The sequence below is a fragment of the Phalacrocorax aristotelis genome, chromosome 1 (genome assembly GCF_949628215.1).
Source record: "Phalacrocorax aristotelis chromosome 1, bGulAri2.1, whole genome shotgun sequence".
Lineage (NCBI taxonomy): Eukaryota > Metazoa > Chordata > Aves > Suliformes > Phalacrocoracidae > Phalacrocorax > Phalacrocorax aristotelis.
Window position 1 is genome coordinate 9,892,202 of NC_134276.1, and position 21,423 is coordinate 9,913,624.

A 21,423-nucleotide genomic window follows, 5' to 3' on the forward strand; every position below is an offset into this window, starting at 1 on the left:
TTCTAGCCCTCGTCATCTGAAATGGCTCAAGCACCTATGTTCAGAGACCTGAACTAAGTCCCTATCTCACCTGTGACACCTCCATGGATATACCTGCATGCAGGTATGTAAATTTATGCATCTTAACTCCCCAAAGAAATTGTATCTGTCAGACACAATTTTATTTTGAATTAGTTTCACCTTTTGCTTTCCATGAGGCCACACAAAGCCTTTACTATCTAAAAACAAACATTGCAGGAAAATGTCAAAATAAAGCAGTTTTAATTTGAAATTTAGCAATTTATAAAGTATTTTGCACATATGAGTTTTCCTCTGCGTGTGCGTGCTTGTTCTGAAGCCAGATTGTGTGTCTTCAGATCTTTGAACAGATATTTAAAAGAAAGCTGTTTTCTCATTAATAAATATAGGTTTGATCACTCCAACCAGAATCAAATTCAGCTAAAAGCATGAGAGGAAATTAAGACAGATGAATATTTATTTTGAGTAACTTTAATAAAATACATGGATTTTTCATTTTAAAATTGCATTTCAGGCTAACTTTCAATAAATTAAAATAAAACAAATATATTAAAATATTTAGATAAATCATGTGGTAAACTGAAACTTTAATGAAGGGTTTGGATTTTTTTTTGTGAGAAAATAATATCTTTTTTTTCTTTTTCTTTTGATCTACAGTGATTTTTTCCACTTTGGGAAAAGTGGAAGAAAACTATACTGAAGAAAACTATAATTATTATTATCTAAAACAGCAGCTTTACTATCTATTAAAGTAGGATCAAGAATGAGGATCCTTAGTCTTCTCCATATCACTATATTTTCAGATGAGACTGCTTCTCCTTCCTCCATCTTAACTGTACTCAAAACCCCCTCCTCCATCCCCATACAGTATGTGCAGTAATATTAAGCAAACACTGAAAATTTAATGATTCCAAGATCTTAAAAGTGGCAATACAGCTATTATTCCATCTCCTACATTCCCAAGAAAAATATAACAGCTGCAAAATCCTGATTCCTCTTTGGTTTTTTGCAAAAGGCATATTTTTTTCAAAATTATGACTAGACTTCTTTTTTTATACTGTGTTTAATGAAAATTACCTATCTTCATTTACACAATTTTTATGACAACCAGTATGACATATTCTATATCTTGCAAGCCTTCTCGCAATGCCATCTTTCACAATATAATTTTGACTGTATTAAAATTTGAGATTTCTGTAACATATATTTAGTTCTGTCAAAATTCATTATTTAAGATGGATTTCCAGTAACTGGAAAAAAAAAATTGTTAATAAAAGGCTTGAAATGCACCATCAAGTTGATCAATAAAAGAAACAAACCCTCTGGATGATTAAATTCTCATGATTTACCAAAATCCTAATTAGTTTCTGAGTTTCTCAGGATTTTTTTCTTCATCTTTCACATTTCTTTTTAAAGTGGGCTGTGTGTCAATGGGGAAATAACCTGGGAAGTACAGATTATCCTGTACATGTACCTACTGTATGAGATGTAATACACGATAATAGGGTTATGTTTAGCAATATATTTATATGTAAAAATTTAAATGTGCTGCAGACTCCCTTTACAGTAAATAGAAAGAAATAGGTGCTTATAGCATGCAATTCAGGCCATTATGAGGTATATGTCTGAAAAGGTCATATAGATTGTAACTAAAATTGTCCATTTCTCTCCCTTGATTATAAAAACCTGGAGTGACATGCTTAGACGCATACTTCTACAGTGCTCACTTTACTTAGCAATTTTTGAAAGCGAAAAAGGTTTTAACTAGTAGATATCCCAAAATTTTGGACATTCAGAATTATTAGCCTTTAAGAAAAAAATTGTGTTGTTTATACCCTGTTATCAAAAAAGAGGGGGGAAAGGTTGAGGAATGAAAATAACATGCTGGAAGACTTTTCCTATACAATTCAGTCTGGAAATCTTCAGCTGTAGTTCTCACCAAGGAAAAGATTTTAAATCAGTCCAGGCATGAATTCAGCTTGGCAGGCTCTGAGATATCCTCTTTGTTTGTTGTTTCCATAGTAATTGCATTCCAAAGTCAACATATGTACAGCCTCCTTTAGTCAAAATTCAGTATTTTATTTTAAATCAATCTGGTTTACATCTTTGGTAATATTTTTCTAGAAAGGGAGAAACATTCTATGTTATGTATTTGCTTATATATCTGGTAATGTTGAACTTTTTTTTCCATTTGTAGAAAATATACTGTTCACTGTTAGAAGGAAAGGCTACTTATATCTTAATATTTTTTTCTGTTTCAGAAGATTGTCAGGAAATATAATAAAGATTACAGACCCACTGATACTGCAGGAATCTGCCTCCTCTTATTTGTCAGTACCTAGAATTATATAGGTGACACAGCTTACAGTTAAAAATTTGAGCATTTGTCCAGCCCACTTCTTTGTAAGGATGGTTTGTATAGAATTATTGTAAACTTACCAGTAGAGCTGAAAAAATGCATAGGCAAGTTCATTTCTGTGATAGATGTCTTTGGCAACTTGATCAGCAACTCATTCAGAGCTGTTTTTACTTCTGATGCTTTTAAGAAATAGGAAAATATTTCAGTGAAGCTGAATGCAAAACAGAGCCATAGTGGTGGGCAGCAAACGGTGGGCTGGATTCAAGGACTGCTCAGGCTTATTCTGGTGAGGCAACGCATGGTTAAATACAAGGTTAAAATCACTGTTCTTACATCTCACCCTGCTTCAGATGTCTAAATCTGGGCTGGCCACCTTGTTGTTTCTTTGTAGCAATGGAGAGAAACTGTCACCTTATGAACGTGATTAAACTGAACTATCTTGGACACCTATTTTAGGGCGAAATGACTGCACTCATGAGCTGGTGGCATTTCCTCTTAAGGAAGGACACTGTGATTAACTCAGGTCTGGACAACTGAAGTTAGGGCAGATCAGTTCCATTTGGAGTTTCATTCATTTGTATTTACTCATTCATCACATGTGCTGTATAAAGCTTTTCATGTGATATGCACTGTTTCACTACTGGCTGGAAGGACTGCAGCAAGCATCCCACAACTTTTTAGCCATGAGTCAACATCAGTACATTTAGATGACACATAAAACAATAAATAAAGATGTACTTCACCAACTGTGAAACATAAAAGACTTGAATAATGAAGATAAAGCATCCAGTGTTGAACACATCTCACCAAAGTTCAGATTTCTACAACGTAGATATTGTTCAGCTGAGTAACTTAAGCTCCAGCAATAATAAATGGAAAGGGATAAGTACTCCATTTGGACTATTTTAGGTATTTTCTTTGCTTTGGGATAAGGTAATTTGCATCCCAAAATTTTCTGCTTCACAGAATCACAGAATCACAGAATGGTTGAGGTTGAAAGGGACCTCTGGAGGTCATCTGGTCCAACACCCTGCTCAAGCATGGCCGCCTGCAGCTGGTAGCCCATGACTGTGTCCAGATGGCTTTTGAAAGTCTCCAAGGACGGAGACTCCACAGCCTCCCTGGGCAACCTGTTCCAGTGCTCAGTCACCCTCACAGTTAAAAAGTGTTTCCTGATGTTCAGAGTGAACCCCCTGTGCCTCAGTTTGTGCCCACTGCCTCTGGTTCTGTCGCTGGGCACCACTGAAAAGAGCCTGGCTCCATTTTGTTTGTATCACCCCTGCAGGTATTTATATACAGCGATGAGATCCTCTGAGCCTTCTCTTCTCCAGGCTGAACAGTCCCACATCTCTATAGTATGTCCATATTTCTCTGGTAGTGAGGAGCCCAGTGCTCCAGGTGTGGCCTCACCAGTGCAGAGTAAAAGAGAAGGATCCACAAGTAAATTCTCTCCAGTAGCTTCTCTCCAATAACTGAAATTCAGTCCAGATGAGTAGCTCAGATTCAGGTAGTTACATTTGATTAGAGTAATTTAAAATGTAGAATGGGCTCTCTGTTGACAACAGTGAGGTTTATCTATATCCTTTTCCTTGGAAGACTTTTTCTTCCTCATAGTTTAGTCCATTGGTGAAGGGAAACGGTTTTCCTGAGGGTAGGACAAAGATAATTTATTGACAGAATAAAGAGTGGGATAGATACTTGCTGGAAATGTGTCAAGTTTATATGGCACAGGAACTTTTTTTAACTCTCAAGCTAAACTAAATGAGGAGATAGAGAAACTGCCAATAGTACTGCAATCAATTCTCTTCTGCTTTATGTACATGAACATTTAATTTTGTTATTGTTAGTTTTGCTACAAATTCTCAAACACCTTAAAAATAAGCTTTGTGTGGCCTCGGAACTGGCTGCTTATCTTTCTTGTCCTCATTTTCTTGTCTGTGAATGAAGGCAAAATACCTAATTACATGTCATACTAATAAATTAACTATTCAGAGTTCTCTGGGTGACATAAAGTATTCAAAGTTCAAGATATTCCACATAGAAACATATTGATCACACTGACATTAAATGCATACAAGGACAGTTTAAAAATGTGACATGCCAGAAGATTATTGTGGTGGTTATTAGCTTTTCTTTGTCCTGTCCACATAAATAAGTCTATTAATAAATTTAGCTAACAAAAACTTTGGCCAAAACCTGAAGAATTTGGGTCACCAAGGTTCTGTAGAAGTTCACTGCAATGCTCTTGCAGTGTATTGTAGACTACTAGGCATATTTCTGGAATCAAACAGGTACTGTTCCTCTGGGTTTTTTAGTTAGTACAAATTTACAAGAATTACCTTTGGCCCAATTCCACTGCAATTAATCAGAGTGCCTTAGAGGTTCAAACTGATTTGACATGTCAGGGTGAAAGGACTAGAAGAATTCACAGAATCACAGAATGGCAGGGGTTGGAAGGGACCTCTGGAGATCATCTCGTCCAACCCCCCGCTTGAGCAGGCACACCCAGAGCAGGGGGCACAGGAACGCGTCCAGGTGGGGTGTGAATGTCTCCAGGGAAGGGACCCCACAGCCTCCCTGGGCAGCCTGTGCCCCTGCTCTGGCACCCGCACAGGGAAGGGGTTTTTTCTCATATTGAGGTGGAACTTCCTGTGTTCCAACTTGTGCCCGTTGTCCCTTGTCCTGTCGTTGAGCACTACTGAAAAGAGCCCAGTCCCATCGTCCTGACACCCACCCTTTAGATATTTATAGATATTGATGAAATCCCCCCTCAGTCTTCTCTTCTCCAGGCTGAACAAACCCAAGTGTCTCAGCCTTTCCTCATAAGGGAGATGCTCCAGTCCCCTGCTCATCTTCGTAGCTCTCTGCTGGACTTGGTCAAGCATTTCCACATCCTTAAACTGGGGGGCCCAAAGCTGGACACAGTACTCCAAATGTGGTCTCACTAGGGCAGAGTAGAGGGGGAGGATAACTTCTCTCGACCTGCTGGCCACATTCTTTTTAATGCACCCCAGGACACTGTTGGCCTTCTTGGCCACAAGGGCCCAGTGCTGGCTCAGGGTCACCTTGCTGTCCCCCAGCACTCCCAGGTCCTTCTCAACTGAGCCGCTTTCCAGTAGTTCAGCCCCCAGCCTGTACTGGTGCATGGGGTTGTTCCTCCCCAGGGGCAGGACCTTGCACTTGCTCTTGGTGAATTTCATGAGGTTCCCCTCGGCCCAGCTCTCCAGCCTGTCCAGGTCTCGCTGGATGGCAGCACAGCCTTCTGGTGTATCAGCCGCTCCTCCCAGCTTGGTGTCATCAGTGAACTTGCTGAGGTTACACTCTATCCCATCACCCAGGTCACTGATGAATGTATTGAACAGGACTGGACCCAGCAAAGAGCCCTGGGGAGCACCACTAGTGACAGGCCTCCAGCCAGACTCTGCCCCATTGAACACGACCCTCTGAGTTTTGTTGTTGAGCCAGTTCTCTATCCACCTCACTGTCCACTCATCCAACCCACATTTACTTAACTTGTCTACGAGGATGTTATGGGAGACAGTGTCGAATGCCTTACTGAAGTCAAGATAGACAACATCCACTGCTCTCCCTTCATCGACCCAGCCAGTCACACCATCATAGAAGGCTATCAGGTTGGTCAAGCATGATCTCCCTTGGTGAATCCATGTTGACTACTTCTGATAACTCTTCTGTCCTCTACATGCCTGGAGATGACCTCCAGGATGAACTGCTCCATCACCTTTCCAGGGATGGAGGTGAGGCTGACTGGCCTGCAGTTCCCCAGGTCCTCCTTCTTGCCCTTTTTGAAGGTTGGAGTAACAAAACCCCAAGTTACTGAGCATGATGATCAAGGGGTCAAATCCCATGGCCTACGTTAGGGAAAAGGTCAGACTATTGAGACTTTATTGCCACAGTAGTTTTTAAAATTAAGGAGCTGTGAGGTTTTCCTGATGGCATTGACCATTTCTGGTAGCAATTTCATAACATGCGTAAGTGATACAGATCACAAGAAGGAAGAAAGCAGCTGCAGTGGGAGTGATTGAACTGTGCTATCATCTCACTGCTGTTACTTCATACCTCCCAGGAGCAGGAACTTACATGGGGCATGGGGATATGTTTAGCAAAAAGAGGGAAAGATATGCCCCTTTACTCTCCTGATAACCCGTGTTGAGAAGCCTGTATGCTAAATACAGTTGCAGAACTGACATATCTCTTTGAGTACTTGAATTCTGTCCATTAATTTTCTATCATACAAGGCATGTGAGCAATGAAAAATGAGGAAAAAAGAAGTCATCCATAAAAGTAACTCCCTTCAAAACACCAGTGACCCAAATAATAACGCTGAAGTCCAACAATTTTCAAGCACTGAAAGAGGAAACAGGAGCTTTGCCCCCATGAAAAGAAGACATTCCCAAAAGTAGAGCAGAACTGACACTTCTAGTTCTGAGAGATCCCAAAATATCAGACCTAGAAATCTGGAGACAACACTTCATATAGAAAAGCTACAGGCAAATGTTTTTAAGAATTTCTGAGCTTTATATCTTTTCCATTGGGGCAACCTGATATCAGCTCATGGCATTGAGGTAGTGTTTGCTTAAAGCAGGATGTGCAAAATAATAATAAAAATAGACCCCCCAGGAAAGAATTAATACAAAAGGGGTTGAAGTCCAACTCTCCCTTCATTGCTATTTTGCTCACTGTTGGTGTAAGGGGCAATTAAGACTGAACATATGCACATTGTCAGTAATTTTCGCACTATGGTCCACTTTCATTACTTCTCTCATGCCATCCTCACCACTCCTTTGTGATGAAGCCATCTTTGGTCATACTGGTAGACACATGCTCTCAGGATGAACAATATTGTGCTGCAGTTTCCACATGTTTAAAAGCATTTTTTCTAACATAATGGTAAATGTGGCTTTGTTTTTTGTGAATGGAAGACCAAGTTCAAAATAAACTTGTCTGTATTTAATGCTAGATCACGTTAAAATTTGCTAACATATGCAAAGCTTCTTCTAGCCAAACCTTTTTTTGTGTCTGACACTGAATTTATTTTAAAAGTGTAGAAATTCATCATTGGTGTGTCAGTCCAGATCTTGCTAAATGGCCAGCTTTGCATCAGTGCAAACCACTAAAATTTCACTGTCGCTGAAACAATATCCTTTTACCATACGACACCACTTTGTACCAGCTTGTTTTTCCTAACCAGACAGCATACACACACACAAAATAGCACCTGTGCATTTATAATGCAGATAAATGCCTCTTGGAGGGAGATAGGCACATTGTGCCTATTGTATCTGAAGATGGGCAAGTGGGTGACAAATGATCCTGGCAAAAGCACGAGGGCTCTTAGTATTTTTATGTGTTCTTATAAAAAAAATAAAGAATGGTGTAAAGTTCCCTTTGGGAACTGACTCTGAAGTCTTTGCTTCTCCTGCCTCCCAAGTGATGTGCCAAATCATTGCTCTCAGAACTCAGTCAGTCCTTCAGTTACTGGAATTAGCCTTTATCTTCAAGGCCTTGATGTTTTACTGGATTTTTTTTTTTTTTGAGAAGACCATACTTTGACAAAAAGATTTAATTATAAAACTGCTTAGGTCAAGTCTATCCCATGTGACTAGGAATAATTTAAGGTTAATTTAAACACTCTAGTCACAAGAATCTTACACTTATGTCAAAAATATTAAACTTATTTCTTCCTAAATAAACCTCTTTAATTTGTCTTAGTTAATAACTTAGTACACTGCACAACTAATGCATCACTTGCTTTTCAAACTATTTATTTTTGATATCTTCTTCAGGTATGTTCTCTGGCCTGGGGAGAAGAAAAGACTTCCAGGAACATGCTTGGCTGTTCATTTCTTTCAAGTATCTTCTAGGTATATGAGCTCTCCCAGGACAAACAATACACAAATAATATTTACAGTATCCATGTGAATAACCTTGAAGAAAGCTATTATGTTGGCCACAAAATCTATTTTTTTCATCCAGCTCTTTGATTTTTCTTCTGAAATGTTGAAAACAGGCTTACTTTTTAATTTGTAAAATAAACCTCAAATTGTTGTGCATTCTCCTTTCTAATTACTCCAGGATCCTTGATGTGGAATATCAAGGAGACACAGGTAATATTTTCATGCTCTACAGTAGACACCAGAAACTCCCTGTGACATCTGTGTTAAACATAACCCTGGTTGCAAGGGAGCAATATTTAACCTGCTTTAGTCATAGGAATCAACAAACCCAAAGATTGTGTTGACCATTTTCCTGCCCCCCCCCACGGACCATGGCAGATGCACTATGGGTCTGGGAACAGAAGACATGCGTAGAGACATTTTCCTGGAGTGATGTCCCCTCCTCAAGCAATTTATGGTTCAGAGACTTCTGGAGCCAGAGATGGTGTGTTTGTACTGAACAGGCCTTGATAATTTATTCTTCCTGAATTTGTCTGGTCAGATTTCGAATGTATGAAAATTTTCAATTTCACAGAATCACAAAATCACAGAATCCCAGGTTGGAAGGGACCTCAGGGATCATCCAGTCCAACCTTTCTAGGAAGAGCACAGTCTAGACAAGATAGCCCAGCACCTTGTCCAGACGACTCTTGAAGGTGTCCAACGTGGCCGAGTCAACCACTTCCCTGGGGAGATTATTCCAATGGTGACTGTCCTCACTGTGAAAAACTTCCCTCTCGTGTCCAGTCAGAATCTCCCCGAGAGCAACTTGTGTCCATTCCCCCTTGTCCTCTCCATGGGACTCCTTGTAAAAAGGGAACCTCTATCTTCTTTGCAGCTGCCCCTTAAGTACTGGTACATGGTGATGAGATCCCCTCTGAGCCTCCTTTTCTCAAGGCTGAACAAACCCAGCTCTCCCAGTCTATCCAGTCTATTTCAAGGGATGTAAGAGCTTAATTATGACTTGTAGGAAGAAAAATCTCTTTTTGCTTGTTTCAAACATACTGTGTCATAATGGAAAAAAGGAGAAAAATGAGAAAAATAATTTGTAATTCACCTTCTCTGTGTTACTCAAAACTGTCATCTATTATCAGAATCATTGTACATGAGTTTGGAAGGATTTTTTTCCCCCTCATTTTCCCAGATGCTTAATGTCTTACCAAGACATTTTGTTCTTTATTCAGAGAGTTTGAAGCATGAGAAACTGAGTTTCCTATCCACTATTTGCACTGAAGTGAAATTGAATGTCAAGGTCTTATTTATATATTTATTTAGCTGTGGATTAATCAGTGAAGTTCTACAGAGAAAGTACAATTTGATTCTTCATTACAGTCATTATTTGGAAGGTGGGGGGGATCAGGGTCTACATCTAATATTTGAGTCTTTTGTGTAGCTGGGCCTTTGAGTATTGTCAGACAGTTATGGAAGGTTAATAAGATTTTTTGAATTCTAAACAATGTATGTCTGTTCCCCTTATCTTTCATGTGCTGTAGAGAGGTTTAAATTAATAGAAATGTGAGCGGAGCTATTCTAATTGCCTATTTTATAATCTGCATTTTCTCCCTACAGTGATCTGGGACTGAAGAACCACATGATCTTCTCTGCTCTGCAAAGTGGGGGAAGCAAAAGGAAGATGCTTGTCATTCTCCTGCGGGCATGTTGGACTTGCAGGTCATCTCTTTCTTGCCCACTGCAGCATGGGAAGCCCCTGCTTGAAAAGCTTGCAGTACTAAGCAGATATGCAGGTAGCAGTCTGGGAGATTAGGGAGCATTCACTTTCCACAGCTTTCCTTCTCCCATCACGTCTCATGGAAAACGACTGTATATCGTTGTGTCCATCAGTGTGGTTTTATCTGATTTGCTCCTTCTACCAGAGTGAACAAGATAAGGTGGTTTCAGGCAAAGCAAAAGCTGAGGACTTTAAGAACCCATTAGCAATAAATGTTATTATGTTTAAGGGTTTCTCTGAGGTATCCAAAAGTCTAGCCAGCCAAGCTGCTTTTCAAACGCAAAGGAGGTAAAGCTTACTGCAGGTTAGAATAGTATTCAAAGGAAAGTGTCTGAATGCAACATATGAGATTAATGTCTTCTGTACATATTTTTTTCCTAGCCACATTTAATCACATTTTTGGTGTTTCTTCATTTTAAAAGATATTCAACAGATATGAAAAAGTCAGTATCTTTTTCCACCCACAAAGTTTTTGTTTACCTCAGCAAATCTCTGAGATACACTTTAGAACAACTGTAGCATTCTCCTCACCATTTTTGAGTATTCAAAGTATTTTTGGTAGTATGTTAAAAGGGCTAATTGCTCAGTAACATGTGTGTTTAAAATTAAGAGAAAAATATGATTGTGAACTGTTTATCTGATGCACAGGCCCACCTTCTGTCAGGCAAGTTTTCATGGAAGCCCGATTGCTCTTGGGTCAGAAGAGGTTATATGAGGTGACCTCAGCCTCAGAAGGTCTTGGCTGGTTTATATACATGAACCTGTCCCAGCTGATTCTCTCATTTGTTTTCCAAATTTAGTTTTTGACACTGCAAAGCCATGTTTGCCTTACCACCACGAGCTGCTGAGACCTGCTCTGTGCTAAATGTCACTCTCATGTTTTTTAATACACTATTTGATTATCTGTTTTCCAAAGTGTGCACCCACACAAAACCAACAGGCAGCTACTAGGAGTTTTTATAATTCTTCTGTGTCTCTGCGGACCTGGATAAATGGAGCAGGGCAAGTCTGTGAGAAGGGCCTAGAGGCACTTATCAGACACAGCTGTTTCTGAAGAGGAGCCAAGCACGGTGGGAGGCCCAGGAGGAAGGTTCCCCCAGTCATCCTGCAGAGAGTTAAGTTTATCATGGGACACCGGAAGGGAGGAGGAAGATTACAAGTTTTTAACTGCAAGAATAAGACCCTGCAGTTGATTGAGACACAGCTGTGGGGTACCTGCTACAATGGCAAAGGATGCAGCTTTGCAAAATGGGTGAGCCAGTCCAAAAGCCCTCCAACAGAGCAAAGACTGGTCTTGCCTCTGCCCTAGTTGTTTCCGCCACTAGTTTTGCATGAGTTAGACTGCTTGCCTGACCCCTCAGCAGGCCAGTTCCCCTTAGAAAATAAACAGAACATTAAGACAGCAAAGAATATGATTAGTTTCCTGAAAAACTTTCTGTGCTTTCAGCCTCAGTGAGCTGTTAGATGAGACAGGGATTTCCAGAACCAGCACGCTATTATCCACCTAGTTAAACCTGGGCCCTAGCCTGCTGTCAAGGCCAAATTCACCTATCAGCCACAGAGTAGTAAAAAATTGTATGATACTTTTCCGCTGAAAGCTGATAGGAAAGCATTCAGACCCACTTACCAAAATTTCCACTCTGCCCAGCATGCTCCCAAAAGCCAGAAGCCAGGCTGCCTTTCAGCGAACAGCTGAAAGCAAAGGTGAAGTGTAAGTGGAGTGTAACAAAACTATAGAAAATATCACTTCAGCATCCCCCTTAGATACTGTCCTGTCATCAAGACTGATAGATATCAGATAAGTTTTGTTTTGCCTGCAGCAAAAACCCAAATCATGTAGATTGTAGATGGCTAGGTTATTAACTTCCACACTATCTTCAGTCTATAAGAGGGGAAAACTGTCTTTTGTCTTTTGCTGCTGTTTCTGTACTTTTATTGCTCTGATTGCATCTGCGCTTCTTCTCCCTTGCTTTGGACTGCAGATCATTGACTTTTTTTCTTACTCCTAGAGATGTTGCCTGTAATATTTAGCATATGTTTTCAGACCAGTTTGAATACCTATTTTCTGGTGCACTAAGCCTGTCTCTAGGGCTCCCAGTATCAGATCAAAAATAACATGGCTACATAATAAAAGCACTGACCAGTAAAATTCACTGGCTCAGTGTTGTTAAAACAAACTTTATGCCACCAGGCTTTGTGACAAGATGCATATAATCCGTCCACATCTTTATGTTTTTATTAGAACAAGGATTTCTCCTGTTTGCATGCACTGTGAAACCCATAAAACAATAGCACTGGCTTTGTGTTCTCTGATTGATTCAAGAACACTGAGACTGGGGATCCATGCACGGACATTAGGATTAGGAAGGAGGTTGATCTGCTAATACAAAGATTGCTCTTCATAACCGTGGTAACACAACTCTAGCCTGGGAAACCAACTACACCTGTGAATTCTTCCTGCAAGAGTTCAGGGATAAGGCTTCCTGGGGTGACAGGAGTGCTTTTAGTTGCTGCACAAGCCAAGCTTAGTTAAACCTTTCACTGAACTTCAGATTAGAGGCCCAACATCATACTCATGGCTGAATATGCCCATGGTTACATCTATCACACCATCAGCTGTGTGGACTGCTTATTAGGTATGCTGGTCCCGAGTTAAAAGTTGGATACTTACGGCATTCAGAATAATTTCTGAGGCTGGGGTGGTCCTCCTTCCCTGCATCCAAACAGGTGTTTAAGCCTTATCTTCAAATATCGTACCAAAAGGAGTGGAGGTCTTCGTCTTAGGCTAAAAAGCTTGTGGGAACTTCTAGTCTGCTTCTTAGTAAAGAGCTTTGACTAGTAGGAGTAAACTTAGTGAAATTCTTACTTTTTTATCAGAAACTTGATATTTTTTTCCCACCTAAGGTTAGAAAGTTTATTTTAAATAGAAATTGAATATTTTCCTCTTCCTTGTGTAATGTTTAAATGCCTAGCTGCTTCATGGCTCTTAATGATAAGCAGGACTCTTCTTAAACTTCCCCTCTCCATTTCTCAGTAATGAGGAGACAGACTTTTCACTCTGGTTTTGACCACAATGGAGTATCTATGACATGTGACATTGTCTTACATCCACCCCTGCTGTCTTTCTCCTGCGGGCCAGGAGCCGGATTGGACTCACTGGCAAACCACTGAGGAGTCTGATAGCTCCATCTGGCAGACAGGTCAAGGGGCAAGAGAAAACAATGATGTTTCGTCCTTCTGCTACATGAAATGAGAGCTCAGCAGGAGCTCAGGAAAACATCTGAAACCAGGCACCTTATGCAGTGCATAGGGAGACTGATGCTGAACAACAAGTAACAGGTAAGGATCAGAGAGCACAATCTGAGCTTACTGGTTTGTCAGACTGAATTTCCTGGCTGGTTAATAGACTATCTTTCCTTCCATTTGTCAGTGCTCTCTCATTGTCAAAAGGTCCTTGTACTTATCCATTTCAAATAACCATATATTTTCTTTCTCTTTTTCTCTTGACAGTTTTCCACTGGAACAGAGTGGCATCAACTTTTTATATCTAGCCTTTGTTTCTTCACATTTTTATACTTGACTTTTAAAATAATTATAATTAAAAATTATTCTCCATTTTCCCATCCCAGATTTCATTTCTTTCCCTATTCAACTGGACCCTAAAGTCCCCACAGAAATCCTAAAAAGTGTTAAGCGATATCTAGATGTGTTCTTTACAGCGTCATCCAGCTATTAGAAGTTTTTTAAAACCCACTAATATTACCTGAAATGTTGATTGCTTCAGTATCAGCAGCCCAGAATTAAAATTTCCTGTGCCATCTTCCAAAAGGAAGAAAGATATTTTGAAGATCATGCCAGCCAGATCTGAGGAGACCAGGAGTTATTTTTATGAGATGGTATGAACCCCCATTCAATGCTATTGTTTTTTATTTGGATTGTTGCTTTGCTTTGTCCATTACCACATCAGAAAGCCACAGGCTGTGTCTATACAAAGTTTGGTTTAGCATTGCAGCATAGTGTTTAAAATCTGATTCTAAGTCAGCAAGCAAGCTAGGATTCAAACGTCAGGAAGGCATCTCGCTACTCTGTGTCTTGGGGTTTTCCTTCCAATAACTGTTGACATCTCTACAATGCACTTAAGGACCTTGTAATGAAAACACAAGTTAGATTTTAAATACTGTAATTACTGTGCTGCTCTACTAAACTGAAGCCAATACTTAACTGATGCAGTTGCAAACTTTAGGATGAAGTTAAGATTTAGGGATATGAGGCAGACCCCCATGCCAGTTTATTGTTGAAGGTTGCCTCTATGAGACCCAACTGTGAAGTAATTCCCGGTCATTTATGCTTTGGAATTAAGTAAAGGTGGATATGGCCACCAAACCCCTGTCTTTGATGTTCTTGGATACAGAAAATGCTGTGCTTTAGCCATGCTGATGTGATGGTCCACCTACCATTTGTGTACCTTAAATGAATAAGTCTTGGCCCATACTCAAATGCAGGGATCCAGGTATGAGAAATGGGTCTGTCAAGGCGTACATCAAGATGACATGAACTAACTGGCAGAACGCAAGGGAAAGAGTTCTCAGTTAAAAAGACTAAATTCAACTTATGTAAAACCTTCACGCAGATATGATGGATGAACAATGAAGTAAAGAGTGGTGGGTTGAAGCATAAGAGAGATGGAAAGTCCCATGAGGCCTTTTTAGTGAAGAGAGTGCCCAGATGTAGCATGTAAGGTATGACTGTCTCATGCTTTGGTGACTCTACATTCACACATGGGAATAGGAACACATATTTTCTTACTTGTTTAATGCTTATGGCTGTTGATGTGTGAAAAGTTTGATTTCTCAACTACTATCTGAATCACTGACTGTTATTCAAAACAGGACTTTTCTCAACAGTAGGTCAAGAAGGGCGAGTGCTGCTCTGCAGTCACATTCCTCGTTCAGAGTTTCTCATTCATAACGTTTCACAGGGGATTCCTCTGTTAACCAGTTGCTTCACAAACCTGTCATATGACCATTGTCAAGACTTGGATTTTTATTTTTTAACATTGAACATAAAATCTCATTTGAGTATAAAAATAGGATTTTGAACATGTGAACATATGTCATATGAACACATTTGTGTGTATGACCACCTGCCTAAATATAAATTTGAGGGCTTTTGTGGTTTGCTCTGAGGCTCTACCTCAAGCCTTTCCCAACCCCTGTAGTTCTTCTGTGAACATTAAAATATATATATCATTATCCTCAGAGACAAGTCTCTTCTCATGTATAGTAGTTTTGCACTAGCCTCCCTGGGAGGAACAGCAAACAAAATGAATTGCAAAGGCTTCTTGAACAGCCAGGCACAGAGAAAATAAAATAAATCAAACAAGTAACATTTTTGTGATGAAATCTCTTTTACAAGCTTGGTATGGAAACCAGGGGAATCAGTCAAACAATAGTAAACATTGGCCCATAGTTAGAAATATTTTTTAAAAAAGCAACTCCTTTTCCTTTGCCCTTCATACTCCAAGCTCCCCCATCACAGGCTCCCTGGCAGTCGGACTCAGGGATAATCTCCTGGAATACCTGAGGCATAGAAGCCAACAGGATTAAAGTGCCTCGTGCTCCTCAGCACGATCATGTGATGACCTGCTGATCCCAGCAAAAGGCATAGTTTCCCAGCAAAGTTTTCATTTAATTTGCCTATCCATTGTTCCTGCCCTGCTGGGAGTCTCCCTAAGCATAAGGAAATAATTCAAAATGCTTTTAGTAAAAAAAATAAAACCAGCAAACCCACTCTTACTAATAACAGTGGTAGCTGAAGAAAACTGTGGATAATTCATGTGCAATTTGCCCAGCAGTAAAACAACTGCTGTCCCTTTGCCTCAAGGGGCAACTACAAAGAATGTATAATTTCTAGTGCCACCCATACAGCTCTGTTAGCTCTGACCAGGCTAATGTATAAGAAGAAAGAGGTGGGTGGTCTGCAGGCTACCCAGTAACATATTGAGTAAAGAACATAGATATGTTTGTGAACTGGCTGATGAGAGAAATATAGGAGTCAATATTTGTTTTTGGGATCCGAAGACAACTGCTTAAAGTGCTTTCTGCAAATCTAGTGGCAGGTTGCCTGTATTCCCCACAAAATGGCAAAGAAGATTTGGGTGCAGATTTCAGTGTGTCATTAACTGTCAAAGCGCTATGGATTCTAAAGGAACAAAAAATTGTTTTTTTCTGAATAATTTCTTGCTTCCCTTGTGAGGTTACTTTGCTGTATGCTGGCCCAGGAAAGGCAGCTTATGCTGAAATATAAAAATGCCAAACCAAACAATTTATTTTAGTTCTGTATTATGTTCACACTTAATCTGACCACATAGTACATTTGCTTCCTCTTAAAAAAAATAGATAGCTTGTGCCCAAATTGTTTATTTTCTCTTTTTTTAGGTTCACTGTGCTTATTTAACTGATCAGATTGTTCTGGGTCTTTTTTTGAACAACCATTTACTCTAAAACATATAATCAAACAAGGAATTTGAAGAGCCGACAATTTTTTGTGTCCAAATTTTCATTTTACTTCCTCTCCAATTGCCAGAGGAAAGCAGTCATGTGCTAGGCAGAAGATGAAAGTTTATAATAAATGCCTGTATTTTGAAACCTGTAGGGGATGGGGAAGAGAGTCACTTGGCTTTCACCCAGAACATGTGATAATCAGATTAACACTGAAGTGTATTTTGTGTGTAAATGCATCCAGGGTAGGAATGGGGAAGGACATTGGAGGGTGCACTACAGCAGAAGTCAGCAGCGAAGCATTCCTGGCGGAGGGGAGGAATTTCTTTCAAACCCAGGACTTTGGAGGGGGCAGAGACAGCACTCCATGCACTGAAGCGTAACGCTGATTCTGTCCTGCTGCTCTTTGAGGATGTTGCTGTTTGCCATGGGTTTTCTGCTAGTCATCCTTCAGCCGTCCACCGGCCAGTTCCCCAGAGCTTGTGCAAACAGGCAGAGCTTGCTGAGGAAGGAGTGCTGTCCCCCCTGGGATGGAGACGGGTCCCCTTGTGGGGAGCTTTCCAGCAGAGGGTCCTGCCAGAACATCCTTCTCTCTCAGGCTCCTCTGGGGCCACAGTTCCCTTTCTCAGGAGTGGATGACAGAGAGGATTGGCCCTCTGTATTTTACAACCGGACATGTAAATGTGAAGGCAACTTCATGGGATTCAACTGTGGGGAGTGCAAGTTTGGTTTCTCAGGACCCAACTGCACTGAAAGGCGACTGAGAACAAGAAGAAACATCTTCCAGCTCACCACCAGTGAGAAGGACAAGTTTCTTGCCTACCTTAACTTGGCAAAGAACACCCCTAGTCAGGACTATGTTATTGCTACTGGCACGTATACTCAGATGAACAATGGCTCCAACCCCATGTTCAGAAGCATCAATGTGTATGACCTCTTTGTGTGGATGCATTATTATGCCTCTCGAGACACACTCTTAGGTGGGTCCAATGTGTGGCAGGACATTGATTTTGCCCACGAAGCCCCTGGTTTTCTACCTTGGCATCGGGTCTTTCTGCTGATATGGGAACGTGAGATGCAGAAGATAACAGGTGATGAGAACTTCACCATCCCCTACTGGGACTGGCGAGATGCAGAGGACTGTGTAGTCTGCACTGACGAGTACATGGGTGGCAGACATCCCACCAACCCTAATTTACTCAGCCCAGCATCTTTTTTCTCTTCATGGCAGGTAAGGACGGGCAAAGGGGAAGGGGAAGAGAAAGGCTGATTGTGCCAGAATTATCCTGCTGACTCTAGGCACTTAAGTGATGTGCACAAGTTGGGAGCTTAGCCATGCTGCAGTCCCTTAGACGTCCCTGGAGAGAAAGTAAGCACTACCAGAGAGCAAATCAGGATTTATGTGGATTTAATCTTCATTTAGAGCTGTTAATTTGCCTCTTTGTCTTTTCTTTTTCTGACTGTGGGATTTAGGCTGCATAATTAAGAACCTAAAGTTAAGGTGGAAGGAGGAAAGTTATTCCTTTGTGTCCAGACGTGGCCTTTAGCAGGCTAAACAGGCTTGGGTCTGCTGAAGCAGTTAGGTGACAAAAAGCGGGATTTATGTACACAAATTGCTAGCACATAACCATTGCAAGATGGTGACAGAATGATTGGAAATAGAAGCAAAGAGTGTTCAGAGGCTCTACCCCTTTGCAAGAGTTTAAAACTCTCCAGCTAAACTTGTCTGCTTTTAAATTAAAAACCAAACAAACAAAATAAATCTTTAGAGTGCAGAAGAACCAGCTGTGGTTCTTCATCTTCATCTTCAAAAGATACATAGGAAGTAAACTCTTTTGCTCAGAGGAATTAAGAAGCAAAATCAGTAGGTATTGTCTCCATTTAAAAACACTGCAAATTAAATCAAAGTAATTTTACATATTTATTTAGGTGATATGTTCTTATATAGCTGAACTATACCGTGCTGTTCTAATACCGAGAGCTTCTAGACCTTTTTTTGTCTCTTGCTCATTCCTGCCACATTGCCTAAAACACAGTACGGAGGTCTATTGGCTTCTGTAGGCACACTCCATCATGACAATAGCAACAGTCCCTTCTGGCGCTGAAGCCTATGATTATGTTGGTGTAAATCTGTCTTGGTTCTATTTATTTCTGTAGCAACAGCCCAAATGAAGGTTGGGCAGTTTCAGTGATTTAATGGAAAGTGAAAGAGAGACAAGCTTGAGCAGCTCTTTGATATTCTGGCACTAAAAAACAGCAACTAACTGGGCTGGTTACACTGTATTTAGTCTTGATTTGAGTCCTCTGAACAATACAGGCTGTGAATATACCTGTAAATTCAAACATTCTCATATTCTGTAACAGACCTATTTTAGGACATTCTCGGGCATATATTTTGTAAGTATTCAGTAGTTCTCCCTCAAAGAGGTACTTTTCAGGGACCATTTCTAGGAGGATGTTTGCATACAGACACCCTGTTTGGGAAGCTAAAATGGTTTTACTGACATAGACACGGGTTATTTGACACCGTTTGTCCTCAGTGCCCAGGAAAGATCCTGGCCACATTTAATTTACCAGTGTAGGCATAGCCATAAAGTAGATATACTTTACAAGCATGTATTTTCATCCATTTTCCAAGATTCTGCTCATTTCTAGCAGTATGAATCTGGATGAACTCTCCTAACTTAATTAGATTGCATTACCAGAATGAAGTGGGTCTGATGCTTTCTGCACTGAGCTGAACAGAGAGTTATGTGAAAATGGTACAAGTACTAAAGTGGTTTAAATGAAATTAGAATTGCACTGGTTACATATCTCAAGTGGAGCTATCAATATAGTATATTGCATGAGATAACCAAGGTAGTAGGAGGCAGGTAGTATAAAGGAATCCGCAAGATCCTAGCAGAATTTTCTTAAAGACCTGGAGGGGTCAGATGGTTATGTTTAGCTCATTTTTTCAAAGGTATTATTAATCATATCCAGATTCTTAGAATTTTTCCATCCTGGTAATAAGTACTCAATAAATTTATGAGTAGTAATGAATATATTTAAGAAATAGTCAGGTTTAAAACTTCTAATTTAAGGTAATTTCCCACAAACATATTTGGAAAATAAAAATAATATTTTATGAGACAAGTTGCTTTAACAGATATTTTTGTATAACTTTACTAGGAGCAACAATAAAAATTGTGCTATGTTTAAAACACATTCAGTGTCAGTGTACATATATAAGAGCACCTAAGTCCTTCGCTGAAGTTTTCCAAGTAATTTATGAAAATGGGTGCTTATCCCTTATATTTTTTCAGCCACTTCTGGAAATGCTACACTTCTCTCAAAATTTCAGAAACAGGGTTACAATAACTTTACCTCCAAAGGGTATTAGTCCCCTTTAACATCTTCCATCTATGTATATCTCTGCTGCCTTATGCTGAGAAGGAATGAAAGAGATGGAATAGATGTGCATTTTCAGTCGGTGAGTTTGGGGTGAAGATACAACACAAACTGATATTTCTTCATTAGCTTTGAATCCAAATTTAAACAATTGCTTATGATGGAATAACTTAGTCAATGCAGTTCCTTCAAGCAGCACAAAGTAAGAGACCAGAATCTCACTCCAAAAATTCAAAAAGGGATAAAAATAGCCTTAGCTTGAACCAGAAAACAGCCATAGATTTGATGGAGAATACGCTGATTATCCAAGCTCTGTAGCTAAAGAGCAACAGAAAAAAAAATAGGAGGATCCAGAAATGTGAAGGAATTTAGGCTTTTAATAAGCACTCAAAATAAAAAGAGGGCAAGAAAAACCTTTTGAATAACACATCTATAATATGGTGTCCTTTTTTAGAATTTTACGTCTCTTTCCAAAGCATAACAAAACAATGCGTGTTATGGTAGGACATATTTATAGATTTATTGAAAAAAAAAAGGTAAAGTGCCTATTTGCAGAACAGCATCTCTCTTTTTATAATCCCTAAAGAAAGGAGAAAATACTTTATTCCATTGAAAAGTTGCCATGGCAACATGGATACCCATGAATGCATGCTGAAATTCTTGCTTTTGCCTTACTTTTTCTTCAGCATGCTGCTGTTACCACTCAGCTGAGTGAATTATCTGTCCACATTTTTCTCATGTTTATCATCTAAGTGAAACTTCTGATTCCTGCCTCTGTTTTTACCAGCAGACTATCAGGAATCTTTAGTGTTTTTACTTGTTTGCTTGGCTCATGTTTTAGGGTAGATGGGAAGGATTTTGTCATGTTTTCAGTTACTTGTCTGTGATGATTCAAGTGTTGCATTCAGAATTAGGACTGCATGACACCTACTAATGATTTACCAAATTTTGTAGTTCCACGCTGAAATGCTGACACATAGAAAACTGTGTGGGAAATGGAGATCTTCCATGACATTTTGAGAGTTTTTTGTTTTAGTGCCCATTTCTATAATTATTCAAGGTAACGGATTTGCTAAAGGAATAATTGTTATGCCTTGCTTAAATAGCAGTAGGTGAAATTCTGCTCTCCTCTGCACCAGAAATAATTTGGAGAAATAACTGAAGTCAGCCGATCTACAAATGCATAAAAATTTACTTCTCAGTGAAGAAAATAAAGCAGGAGAGCAAAAGTGCTGTTCTAGGTTTGCTATTGTGGCAAGCAGGCTATACCACCAACTTCAGCCTCCCTGTAATCTGTCTCTTCTAAAAGAAGAGTGACCTGAGACAAGTAATTGCATAACATGGAGAGCTGTCTGCTCTCAGATGTGCTGGTGTAAGCCTGCAGCCCATTCTTTGTTGCAAGCACCGAGAATTTCCCTTAGCGCTTCACTATGTATCACCCTGCAGAACACTTGCACAAATGCAAAGCTACTA

The 21,423-nt window shown here is 39.9% G+C and overlaps 1 protein-coding gene across 1 annotated transcript in view; it reads left to right on the forward strand.

Moving 5' to 3' along the window:
* Positions 1-16,972: 16,972 nt before the first annotated feature.
* TYR (tyrosinase) overlaps positions 16,973-21,423 on the forward strand; it is a 52,006-nt gene continuing 47,555 nt past the window's right edge. The window contains exon 1 of the mRNA XM_075081894.1: positions 16,973-17,791. Within this exon, the coding sequence (XP_074937995.1) occupies positions 16,973-17,791 (819 nt within the window). The remainder of the gene's footprint in view (positions 17,792-21,423) is intronic.